General features: G+C 40.4%; 1 protein-coding gene across 8 annotated transcripts in view; it reads right to left on the reverse strand.

Moving 5' to 3' along the window:
- Window positions 1-9,522: 9,522 nt before the first annotated feature.
- LOC110975139 (uncharacterized) overlaps window positions 9,523-12,824 on the reverse strand; it is a 77,423-nt gene continuing 74,121 nt past the window's right edge. For 6 of the 8 annotated variants that reach the window (XM_087141488.1, XM_087141515.1, XM_087141519.1 and 3 more), the window contains one exon: window positions 9,523-12,095. In XM_087141488.1, the coding sequence (XP_086997614.1) occupies window positions 12,064-12,095 (32 nt within the window). In that variant the 3' untranslated portion in view covers window positions 9,523-12,063. The remainder of the gene's footprint in view (window positions 12,096-12,824) is intronic. The other 2 variants (XM_087141528.1, XM_087141504.1) reach the window with 2 other exon arrangements.

Consider the following 12,824-nt stretch of genomic DNA (forward strand, 5'->3'; position numbering starts at 1 on the left):
TCCGAGTCGGCCTGTTTATTTAAGGCTTTTTTGGCACACATGGGGGGGGGGGTTAAAGCCTCCCACGGGGGCGGCTGCCTACCGTTAGCCACGCCAAAGAATTTGTATTATACACATGAAGCTCCAAATAATTTTCCCAACCACCTTAATCCACTCCAAAAAAATGGCTTTCACAACGTACAAAACGTGACATTTCTGATGTAATTCTGGTTCCCAGAATATTCTTGTATCTGCACTGTTGTGGAAAATCTAGCCAGAACTCATCTTGGTTCCACCGTCCGTAAATGTGTGTGGGCGTGCGTGGGCAAAGAAGTCGTGGGCGACGTGGCGCGCGTGGGCGAAGTGGCGCGCGTGGGCAAAGTGGCGCGCGTGGGCGAAGTGCGCGTGGGCGTGGTGGCGCGCGTGGGCGGAGTGGTAAGGCTTGTCGGCCTTCTGTGTGGGTCGACCAAAGAAGCGATTCTTTTCTTGTCTCCTTCACTTCATTGTCTTCCTTTCCGCTTGTGCATTTTGCAAATAAGGGGTACAGCCCTCATTCGAGAATGGCCAGGGTGTAGTGTCCATGAATTTGAAAGCAGTTGCACGGGAAAGGCATCGGGGCGGTCTCTGTGGTCCTTGTTATTTATAATTTGAGTGGGAAATGATGTCTGGAAAATGTGACGCAAAGTAAAATTGTCAGGGGAAAAAAGTGCGACGCTTAGCCAAAAAAATGTGACGCTGAAAAAAATGCGACGTATGTCTGAAAAATGCAACGCTCTGTAAAAAAAAATGCGACGCTTGAATACAAAGAAATAAATAAAAAAAAAAACGACGGCTCGCATTGATTTTTACCGACCCACGTTCGCTTGCAGTGGGACCTCCAGACTTTGTGAGCACATACCGTACATGAATCAGTTCAGAAATATGCGCCAATAACAATACATGTCCTTGACGTGGAAAATGCCCCCCCAAAAATGGATATCGTGTTAAAGTTTGTCCAAGCACTTGGATGGTGTCAACTGTCAAGTACTGCAGCCCCTGTGCAAATTCCAGAATTAAATGATACATTTCGGCAAAAAAAATTATTTCACACAATGGCCCCAATACCACAATATCAGCATCAGCTAGGTGCGAAAAAAAAAACAAGAAAGCGTGCATGACATTTACAGGCATGGAAGTGGCCATCAGAAATGAGACAGACATCGGAAGCATGACAGAGACTGTGGAATGATCCACAAAATATCTGCTTTTCTGTTTTGCGGGTTAGCAAGATGCATCGTACTACAAACCGCTTACGTATGATCTTTTGTGATTGTGCCCAATGATCTCATGAATCGACACTTAAATCGACTGTTTTACATCAAGTTAAAAACCCACTCTCATCGTGCTGGGTTGAGTCTCTATTGCGCTCGTGGGCACTAACATCATAAGGACGCAGAAACAAACCCCACGGCTGTTTATCAGTGAAGACAAGATAAGGCAATGATCACCTACCACTGTTGAGGATCTGCAAGGGGTCAAATTTCGTGCTGTACATGTATGTAGCGTATAAGGGTGCAGACCACTAATTCAAGTGAGAATTTCTGGCCAGCTCATTAGCATTAAAAGTGCCCCCCCACAGTATCTTTTGAAAAAGGAGATTGTTTGGCCCCCAAAATGGTGAGATTGTGTAACTCGTTGCTAGGATCAACTCCCTGGGTCTTTGGGCTTTCATATGAGAGCAGAAGGACTAAAAACTACGGTTGAAAAATGGTCCTAAGTGCCCGGGAAAGTTGAGGGTTGCCACTTGAAAAATGGCTGCAATCAGACTTCGTAAAAAAATCACTTTTTGGGGGGTGATTTTTGTTTTGTGGGAATAATTAAAAATGTAATTGGTTAACCCACAAAAATTGAAAAGAAATTGAAAGATAAGTGACCAGACAAGAATTTCATTTGTGTTTCAGAAATCTCAGGAATGTTGGCGTGCATTCTATCGGGCCCTGAACGGTGCTGATTTTACACTGTTTTCAATGGGGCTTGAATTAGTGGACTGGACCCATAAGGAAGCAGCCATATCAATGGGACTTTAATGCCACAGTGCACATGCGTGAAAATTAGCGAGTAGGTGGCGCATACGGGATGTATCGGAGAGACGAGGGACATTACTGGATGATAACAGCTTAGGGGTGCACCACTACAAATAAATTCCCATAGACAGCAGTGATAAATCCCCACACTTCACAAATATTTTAAAAATACTCACAACTCTCACAGGTGTTCAGGCTGCACAGAAAAATGATGTTCCACATGTCCTCTTTCATTTTCCTTTCAATTTTCGGGGGGTTGACCAATGAATTTTTGAGAAATTTTCACCAGAAGCAGACCACCCCTAAAATGCAGAAATGTCCCTGTCCAGAAAAGTAGCCATTTTGAAAAACCCTCCCTCGGCAAAATGGCTCAAATAGTGCCCCTTTCAAACCCGATTGCATCCAAATTGCTCAGAATTGGAAGCCCTGAGTCCGGCCCAGAGGTCCAGTCTCATATTTCTTCAATTCCTCAGTTCCATGGCTCTCAGGACCCTCTAATATAGAATATTTTGAGTCTATAACTTTTATTAATGAGCTCGGCGGACATATTTCTGGCCTAATTACGAGGGTGCACCCTTAGCAACCGCGCTGCAATTTGGGTCTATGGTGCCTGGCATCGTATGGTTCGAAGTCAACCCTGGTAATTCCAAGAAAAATTCTTGTTGAACAGTGTGGGCGGTCTCTGAGTCGAGAGAGCGCTGTCGGAACAATAGATGACCGTGGAATGGGATACGGGCTCTGTTCTGTGGATCGACAGACCGTGGAGGGGTTGAATCCGCCATGATAATTTATACATATTCACGTATGAACATCAAAACTGTTTAATGTTTTTATAAGATGAAAAGATGATCAAATTTTAGAACCCTCCTCCAAATTATCAGGAGCAACTTTGTTGATGGTCCTGGATGTAAACGGTCCTCGTAAATTCATTATGTTCTGATCTGTTGTAACCTCTAAACATAGAGTGAAATTCACACAGAACAGGAAGCTGCAAACTTGTATGACCGCAACGTACGAGTTCCTTTCAGGAAGAGCGAAGATTGCATAAAGATTTGCCATGATCCTGCGATATTGGCAGCTAAGTTCACTTCATACGCTGATTCTGTTAGCATGTAAACGGCGAGGTGTTCTGCAGCTTTCTGGAAATAGTTGCAGGTGGACATGTTAGGGCAACCGCAAATGCCTGTTATCTGGATATACATGTATGTCAACGCATACTCAATGAATAAAATTCCCACAATGTTATTGTTTCATTGGCATCATTTGGTAACAATAATATTCATAATATACTAAGCAAAAGAATGTTCGTGATGCTGGCTCTTGGTCAGTAGAATAGAATAATCATTTAACTGGGGCGAATCCAGAAACAAATTTTCGGAGGTCTAAATTTTGGGAGAGGGCAAAATTAGGATTTTATGTAACTTTTATGGCATTGGCTGGGAGGCGAGGCAACATTTGGGGCTTTTTACACGCTTTCGTAAGGGACAGAAATGAAAAAGACCCCCGGGTGAATTCTCTAATCATTAAAAAGAGCTTCTTTTCGGGGTGTGGGGGGAGATGCCTCGATTGCAATGCCCGTGGATCTGACGTTAGACATACACAGTGCCACTGACAGAATGATGTGCAATATGTGATAAAACAAAATACAGCTGTGTCTACTACCAGATGGAAGTATTTTGTTGGGGGGGGATTTTAACAGTTGACAAGCTCAGCTTAAACCCAATTAATACGATTCTGAAAAGAAGCACTCTGAAGACACAAACAAATGACACCATATTTGCAATGGACCTGTTGGAAAATTTTGTAAAAAAATTAGAACTGATTTCCTTCAGTAAATGACAAGTCTCTTGGTCACCACATTTTTCTGATCATTAACACCAAACAGGCAAGCTTGTTAATTTATTTGTCCATCGCTCTCTGTTTTTCACTGTACTAATGTCTCCAAATAGACACCAGTACTGTACAGGGGCGGATCAGGGAGTTTTCTAGGGGGGTCCAATGACATAAAGGACTTATATTTTGTTACATAGGGCATGAGTTTCACGTTTTTTGCCCTTTCCTCATAGGCTACCTTAAATATTTGATGAGTGTATTTATTTAGTTTAAACAGAACGTAAGAGTTGACTATATCAATTATCATCTAAAATACGTAGTCGTGCCCCAAAGTGATAATTAACATAGGATTAGAACGTTAAAATTGAATGGTCTGATCAGCATGTCGCAACTGTCGAAAAACAGCCTAAGTTGGTCGTATCGGACCCTTAACATTACCAGCCAAAACGTTTTCACTGCTTAGAACCTATAATTAAATCCATACAAACATAACCAAGATAGAGTCAGTGTAACAGTTCTCAAATTTCCGGATAACTTTTCATACAAACTGCTGTATGCCCTCGTGTGTTTTGAGTTTATTGATCAAAAGACATTTTTTCACAATACAAAACAATTGAAATCAAAGCCATCGACAGACCGTTTGAAATTGGTAATGGGTTATGCCGTTATGGAAATGTGCCCGAGAACTGACTCCCAAAATAAAAAAAAAACTCAATCATCTGTCCCTGTGAGAGGGCGTAGCGCGAAGCCCTAGCCAGGATTCTAAGTACCGGTACTCTATGGTGCAATCTTAGACAATTGTTTACCACTTTTACCGGTTGTTTTTAAACAAATGCTTAGCCATGATTTATTTCATTTTCAGTTACGAATCTTATCCTCTCCGACACCACGAACTGACACTTAGAGGTGCGCGAGGTGATAACATTTGTGCGCATTTTAGAGAACCGAATTATTTTCGTTTCCACAAACTGGCATCCAGTACAGCGTGGCACTTCAGGTGCGCATTCTGTGCACCGACACCGATCATAATTTCACCAATTAAAACAACTTTTGATTAAATTTTTGTGCAATGCAGCAAGTACACGGATGGATTAAATTCATGTAAAACTTTTCAAAGCATTTTTCCTTCGCGATGTATCGCCACAACAAGCTTGGGTGTCAGTACGTCAATACAAGAATGCGTCAGTTCCAATGTGCACGCGCACTACCGGGTGTTAGTTTGTGAAACCAAAATTTTTCATAATGTTGTTTTCACGAACTGATACCCATGTGCGGGTGAGTGTCAGTTCGTCGTGTCGGTAACGTTGTTATAGGCCGAATCGAACACTGAAATGTACGAAGACCTACCATTGTTTATCGTAGACCTAAAATTTTATTTTGGATTGGGCTTTAAAAGGGGGGAGGGGGACCAACGATGATGCTTGCTACTCGAAAAGGGGAGGAGTACATGTCCCCCGAAATATGACTGTGGTATTTTGAGTTCCCTGACCTAACACTCTTCTCTTTTTCCGCGTTTCCCCTTCCTCTACCTCTCCCCTTCCTTTCCTATTTTTATCGATTTTGCTACTTAAAACCCTACTGATGGTGAGACACCCCACCCTCGTCTACCAACACTCCGATAAAAAATACTTGTTACTGAGCCTAAAATGTCAAAACATGAGACACTACCAGTGGAGTGACCATGGACCAACAGAGTTGAAGGTGAGATTTGGAAAGCCTATGATCTCTTGTACATTCTGCCGGACATAATTTGATTTTAAGTTCATGTATAGCCTTGTGCACTTGGGACCAATGGAAATGTTGAAGTCTTAATTTTCTGCCTCAAACTCCTGAGACCTAAAAGTAATTGTGTAATTATTTTTGAAGGTCTTCTAAAGAAATTATGATTTTTACACCACCTTAAAGAAAATGGCTTTCCTGTTCATAAACGTTGATTGCCCACTTCCGCAATTTGCCAGGTGCCGCAAAATCGGAACTATGGACCTTTAGTTTCCGAATGATGGGATTGCTGCTGACTTGATTCAATCCTCTCTTAATTGGTTTCCTTTCAGATCTTGCAGAAAAACAATTTTACTTACGAAACCACTGCTTTAAATCAAGAAGATTGGCAACGACTGATTTTGCCGATCGCAGTCTACAACAGCAGCACGTGTGAGTTCTGCGCAATGTTGCCTTTTTTGCTGGCGTTGACTTTTTTCAAACCAGCAACCGTTCTGCTATCGCAAATTATCAGTTTTCCCATCGTGAAAATAAGCGCTACGTACATTTTCAAATACACGTATTTTGGAGACAAAAATGACTGCAGGATTTTTGGTCAGTTGGCAGTTCTGCATGTGAGCTTTAAATTGCAGCTCAGCTCAATGCGCACAGCCGTAAGTGTCAGAAAACATGACCTGCCATACAAATAGCGCTATTTGCGGAACTGGCAAATTTTTGCGGCACCGGGCAAACTGCCGACCACTGAAATAAGCTCGCTAGCGTTCGTCTTTCAAATGACTTTCTAAACCTTTTGAGTATCACATGTAGCAGGATATTTTCCAGATATTTTTGAATGAGAACTTCTCCATGAAAGTGAGATTAAAGCGTTAAAAAATTGAATATCTGGGTATGAATTTAAGTTCAAATTATTTCATTACATATGAAAAAAAAAACAGAACTAGAAAAGCACACACATCGTTTATCCCTTCGAACAGAAATATACGAGTATGTGCTCTCTCTTTTAATTATTCCGTGTAGCATGTGACTCATTAGACACAAATTACTTATACTGGCTACAGACATGTGGTTTACTGTAGTCACCTGGATCGGGCCAAGCATTGTGGGGGGGGGCTCATTCGTCGGTAATTGACAACTTGATCCGCGCGCACGTGTGCAGACGTGGCATACATAGTGTGGGTGTGTGTGTGTGGGGGGGTTAAATTCCAAGGTCTTTCTCAAGGTACATTAGCGATTTTCATTCCTATGTCCTCCTTTATCACCCCTTCCCTTTCCCGAACTTCCCTTTTCTCACTCCTTTTCATTTTCTTTTCTCTTTTTTTGGCAGGGATTTATCACACGTGAAAGTGATATGCAGTACATAACACTCAATACTTAAAAAACTATGCTGAACATGAAAAAAAAAATACACAAGAACTTCTGGTTTCTGTAAAAAGGATTGTTAAAATTGGCAATAAAACGTCTTGAGTATTTCGGAAAAGTTCTTCCACACTGGAGTTGTTAAATCATCCATTCGTATCCACTTTTCCATAAGCTTTGCACTGTTTCACCACACAACATACTGGTAAGCTTTAATGCCATTCCAATAGGTATTTTCTTTCTTTTGTTTTAAAATGTGATTGCATTAAAAAGATCCAATTGTAATACTGTTGTATGTGTACAATTATGAATTTTGAATTATTTCCAATAGATGTCGACATAATAATTTGGACTAGAAGGCATGGCTATCTTAATCAGAACATCAGCAAAGCAACCACCATCCTCTTCACTGAAAATAGATTTATTTCCACGATAACATGACTAAAAGTTTAATACAAATCCATTGTCACAGAGAATGTAAAACACCGGTGCTAGTTTCACATATCCAAACAATTATTTCTCCCTTGTCTTTAGTTCAAAGAATGCAATGGAGGACTGCATAAGCACAGTGTTTACAAAATATTTGTTGATTATACTCTTCTTGGTTGTTAGTTGTTCTAAATAAAATAACTGAATTTATACCATGAAGGCACTTCAGATCATTTGTTTGTGCACGACAAGTGGTTAAAGCCACTCTCACAACTGAAGCGTATAAAGTGCATTAGTACAATTCATCAGCCACTAAGGGAATGGGAAATATTGCTGAATCACCATTGTGTGTATAGCTCATTTTTATATCATGGTCATGGATGGAAATATGGGAAGAATTCAACAGACCTTTAATCATTTCCGATCCTGTTCCCCCGAATCATATTCAATGTAATCTGTCATTTCATTTCATCGCTGTTATTTCCACTCTCAGGTTACGTTTCCAAAGTGAAAAGTTACTTTCACTTTTAATTCAAGATGGCCGACGCACAAGTACAGTCTGTATTGAACCTGTGAGCCATAGTCAGAAAAAAGGCACAAGTCTAGGCTAGGTTTGACGTGCATGGAAATTTACACGAGAAAAAGTGTAAATCACGAGACAGTTCTTAAGCTTCTTTTCGCTCCCCCCTCTCTCTTCCCCTCCCCCTTCTCTCTCTAATGTTCTGTTCACTCCGTTAAACGGTTCTGGGAATAAGTGACGGCAGCTCCTCGACCCCGAAAGTTCTGAGTAAGTAACCAAGGCAACCTGCTGCAACCGCGCCAAGAGACATGTCGTTGGTGGGGGCACAACCTCCTTAAGAAGATTGGCTCCCTGCATGGTGAACTAAAAGTTAGGGGGGGGACTTGTGTTGTTTGCTTTTGTCAAAAGTTGTGAAGTAAATATGTAACACACGTCTCATTATAGGATGAGTTAATGACACATAAGCCTACACGCATTTCCAGGATTGCATGATCTTCAAAGCATGCAAGAATAAGCCACTTGAAATTGCAAGTAACAGTTCAGATGTACTAATATGTTCGCGTGTGAAACGATGATCTCAAAATGCTCTCATTGCAACAAGAATCACTCTCCTGGACTGAAATTTCTACCAAATGTCCCTTATATGAGACACTTCATTTCGCGACGGATTCTTACACATTAAACAAAATTTCCTTTTCGAGCAATTTCTAAATTTAAGTTTCGTGAAATCCTTGTGGAGACCTATTCAACCCATTCTCCTGTGTCTCCACAAGGCACCATATTTCGAAACTGGAGAACAAAGCTATGTCTCCACAAGGATACAATTTTTGGAATTATTGATCTCAATAGCAGTTATTACAGAACTCAAGAGTTTTCAAACACAATATGCTGGCATGAAGGGATGAACTGTGTGAATAGCTGTACTGCTTGGAACTTTCCCAGTTTGCTACATGTGCCAATGTGTCTCCTTTAAAACTAACGATGAAACCTGAGGGCTGACAGTGGGCCAGACTTTATCTTTCCAGGCATCGACCACAGAACGCTACACACGCTCCCTTCCATCTGCCCTCGCATTTCACGTAATATGAGCCCAACCCTGAGAATGCAGTCACGGAAGGAAAGTACTAGATTAGTTTTTTTATGGGGCCAAAATACAAACACAAACCAAGCGTGTGTGAGGCAGTGATGCACATACAGTCATGTATAGGCCCCTGTAATACGAACGCAGCTCGTTACATAAATATTAGTGACTTTGCACAGCTTGTCACCTGCTATTCAGTGTTTTTTTAATGTATTTATGATAAGCTGATGAATGTCTGAAGTTAATCTCAAAATTTACAATTTAGCTCACCCGGGCAGAAAGAAAAAAGGCCGAAAAAAGCAGCGCCAGTAGTACTGAAAAGACGTGGGTGGGTTCTGTGATCTTTGTTGCTTACAATTTGAGTAGGAGACCACAGGCAACTGATGCCTTTGGCGATCGAGGATGATCATGTGTGAAAAATGCCACGCAACTGCAAAAAAGTGAGGCCATGAAAAATGTGACACTTTGCAAACAATGCGACACAAAGGGAAATAAATGCGACGCCCTGACTGAAAAAATGAATGAGAACATACCAATTTGAATTCTCCGTACTAAAGGCACTGTTATTATATATCGAGTGATTCAAGGAAAGCTTTTTCAAGCTTTTGGTTGCACCTTGCACCTATACAGTTTTCCAATGGATAAGAACCACACAAAAGAACCCGTCAGCTACACACACTTAAATAAATATTCCCACAAAATGAGAGGCATCATTTGGTAGCTCAATACTCCATACTCATAATACACAAGTCTGACAAATGAAATGTGCGTAGTTAAAAGTGATTTCATTTGAATGCAATACTGTAAAATCACCGACCAATTATACAGAGTAAAATGTAAAGATGAAGCAGGGTTACAGCCTTCAGCTTCACGCCATGCTTGAAACAGTCAGCTTGCGCACTGAAGCACCCCACCACAATCGATTTCCTGCTTTCGCGGGTAGAATGGCCAAGTGCACTATCTGCAGGTTTGATTATCTTTGCCCTGACGGCTGTTTGTGTGCAGTGGTCCATCGTCAGTGGAGTAAAATTTTCATCTACACATTCACACATGTTAGTCTAAGCAAAAGAATTTTCATTAAAATTTTTACATTAATCCACAAAATAAAAACCAAAGAACATGCAATCAAACTTATTTAGATTTTTCGTTTGAAAAATATCAGTGCCACTACCGCCTGCAAACTAGTCTCCACAAACACGTACATGCAGGTCCAAGCGTTACTATTCCTCTATACAGTCTTCTACCAATCCACAAAATTACAACCCAAGCATATGCAAATACGTGTTGACAAACAAATTCACTTGAAACAAATCAATACTATGATATTACATGCATATGCAGGGGGGCAGATCCAGAACCACATTTCCGAAGGGCTAAACTTGGGGGGAGGGGGGCAAAATTAGGATTTTAGGTAACTTTTATGGCCTTTCTGAGGGGTGAGGCTACATTTGGGGCCTTTTGTACACACTTTCAAAAGGGACACGAAATAGACCTCCGGTAGTATTAAAATAAAATACGGCTGTGTCTACTAGTATAGGAATGATGAAAGTATTGGAATTTTAACAGTCGAATATTTTTAAACATAACTTTTGATGGCAAAGCTCAGCTGAAAGCCAATTAGTACCTAGACCGAAAACCTTTCAAACATTTCAGCTGCTTTCAGATTCCACACAATTTCATTTTTAAAAATTCCATAAAATATGGAATGGCATAGTTCTTTGTAAAATGTAAAATTAATTTCATCCAAAAACCGATGTTATAAAATAGAGATATATGGCTATGAATTTCAGTTCAAAATTATTTCATTACATATGTAAAACTGACTAACATACATGTATAGTTTATTTTTTGTCTGACCACATGATTGTTTGTGGACAATATAGGAAAGTGTCATCTTCGACCAGAAACACACGGGTGTGTGCACTCTCTTTAAATTACAGCACATATGTACATCCCCTTCATTGACGATATATTTTTTACATAACATGACTACTTTCAAGTGCAGCTGCAATGAAATTTTCTTAGACACAATTTTTCTGCAACTTTGTACTCTTCTTCAATGTATGAAACATTCTTTTACATTCCCAGTTGGTTAAATTTATTCCAAACTGCACTTTTAAAAAACTTACAATGATCCATGCCTTCCTAGACAACAGGAGGGCGATGTTGCTAGGGTGTCATCCAGGGAAGACATAGTTCAGAGGAAAGGTTTTTCTGTTCAAATTGTGAACCCAGAATTTACTTACTAAAACATTTCCGAGAAAAGTATTGATGATTGCTTATTGCTATGTATATAAACAACAATGAATCATCAAACATGACAAAATTTAGTCCAGCAAAATCTACAAAAATGCAGGACTTCTTCGCATACAAACTAATGTAACAATGAGGCTTTTTAATAGGGAAATCTAATTAGCATAAAAGCCAAAAAGACAGTAACTCAACCTTTGAAATAGTGAAACAAAAGTTGAAAAGAAGGTTAACTGAGACACACAGGTACATTCTGAAGGTTTGCATCAAAACAAATTGATTGCTGGTACCCTTTAATAGAATCCATTGTCAGAGATTGTAAATGACCTGAGCTGCATTCAGCTCAAACATTTTGCTGCTTTGGATATGGTAATGGAAGGAAATACAGGAAGAATTCAACAGACCTTTAATTAAGGAGGAGGCCATTTTCAATTCTGTTCCCCGAATCATATTCAATGTAATCTGTTATTTTGTATTGCTGATATTTCTACTCTCAGGTTCCAAAAATGAAAAGTAACCCCCACTTTCAATTTAAGATGGTCTACACATTAGTAAAATCTATTAAGCTAGTGTTCCACAGCCCCCCCCCCAAAAAAAGTTTAGGCTAGGTTTGACTTTAATATTTACTTGAGAAACTGTGTAAATAAAATGCAAGTCATCAGCTCTAAAGCCTCCTTTGTTTTAAATGTCCTGTTCACTCCTTAGGACGGTTCTGGGGAACCAGTGACTGCAGCTCCTGGATCCTTTCGAGTGTATCCTGCAACTGCTGTATGTAAGCAAGCAAGGCATTCTGCTGCAACCGTGCCAAGCGACATTTCGGTGTGGGAACATTCTTAAGATGACATTTCACTTGGTGATTGGTTCCCTGTGTGGTGAAGTAAAAGGGGGAGATAGAGAACTTGATTTTTGCTGTTGTTGAAAGTTTTGAAGTAACATATGACCTTAAACATTGTAACAAGTGGGGTGCGCCTCAATGGCATGCATTTCCAGGATTGCCTGATCTTCACAGAATGCAAAAAATGAGCTTTTTGAAAATGCAAGTAACAGTTCAGGTGAACCCAACAGCAGTAATTACACTACTGATCCAAACTTTTCAAACACAGTATGCTGGCATGACGGGATAAACTGTATAAATTGCTGTACTGCTTGGAACTTTCCCAGTTCTTGTGCCAACGTGTCTCCTTTAAAACTAACGATGAAACCTCAGGACTAAAGACAGTGGGCCAGACTTTATCTTTTCAGGCAGTGATCACAGAATGCTACGTAGGCTCCCTTCCATCTGCCCTCACATTTCCGTCTTTTGATTTTCTGATTACATGTAATGTGAGCCCAAATCCTGAGAGCGTGGTCAAGGAAGGAAATAATGAAATTTCTAAATTAGAACCCAAATGCAAGCATGGACTGAGTGCAGGGTGGGGGGGGGTCGGTGGTGGAGATGAGATACATCCCAGGTTGACGGAAAGGCAATAATGATGTAACCCACACATGCCAGGAACAGTGTCATTTCACTAACACCCATTTCCAAATGTCAAACATGGGGGGAAAAAGTCATTGGGAAGATTAAAAAAAAACCAAAAAACATACATGTCAACGC

Source organism: Acanthaster planci, linkage group LG01, assembly GCF_054643075.1.
Source record: "Acanthaster planci isolate LZ-2023a linkage group LG01, COTS_SCS, whole genome shotgun sequence".
In the NCBI taxonomy this organism is placed as follows: Eukaryota; Metazoa; Echinodermata; class Asteroidea; order Valvatida; family Acanthasteridae; genus Acanthaster; species Acanthaster planci.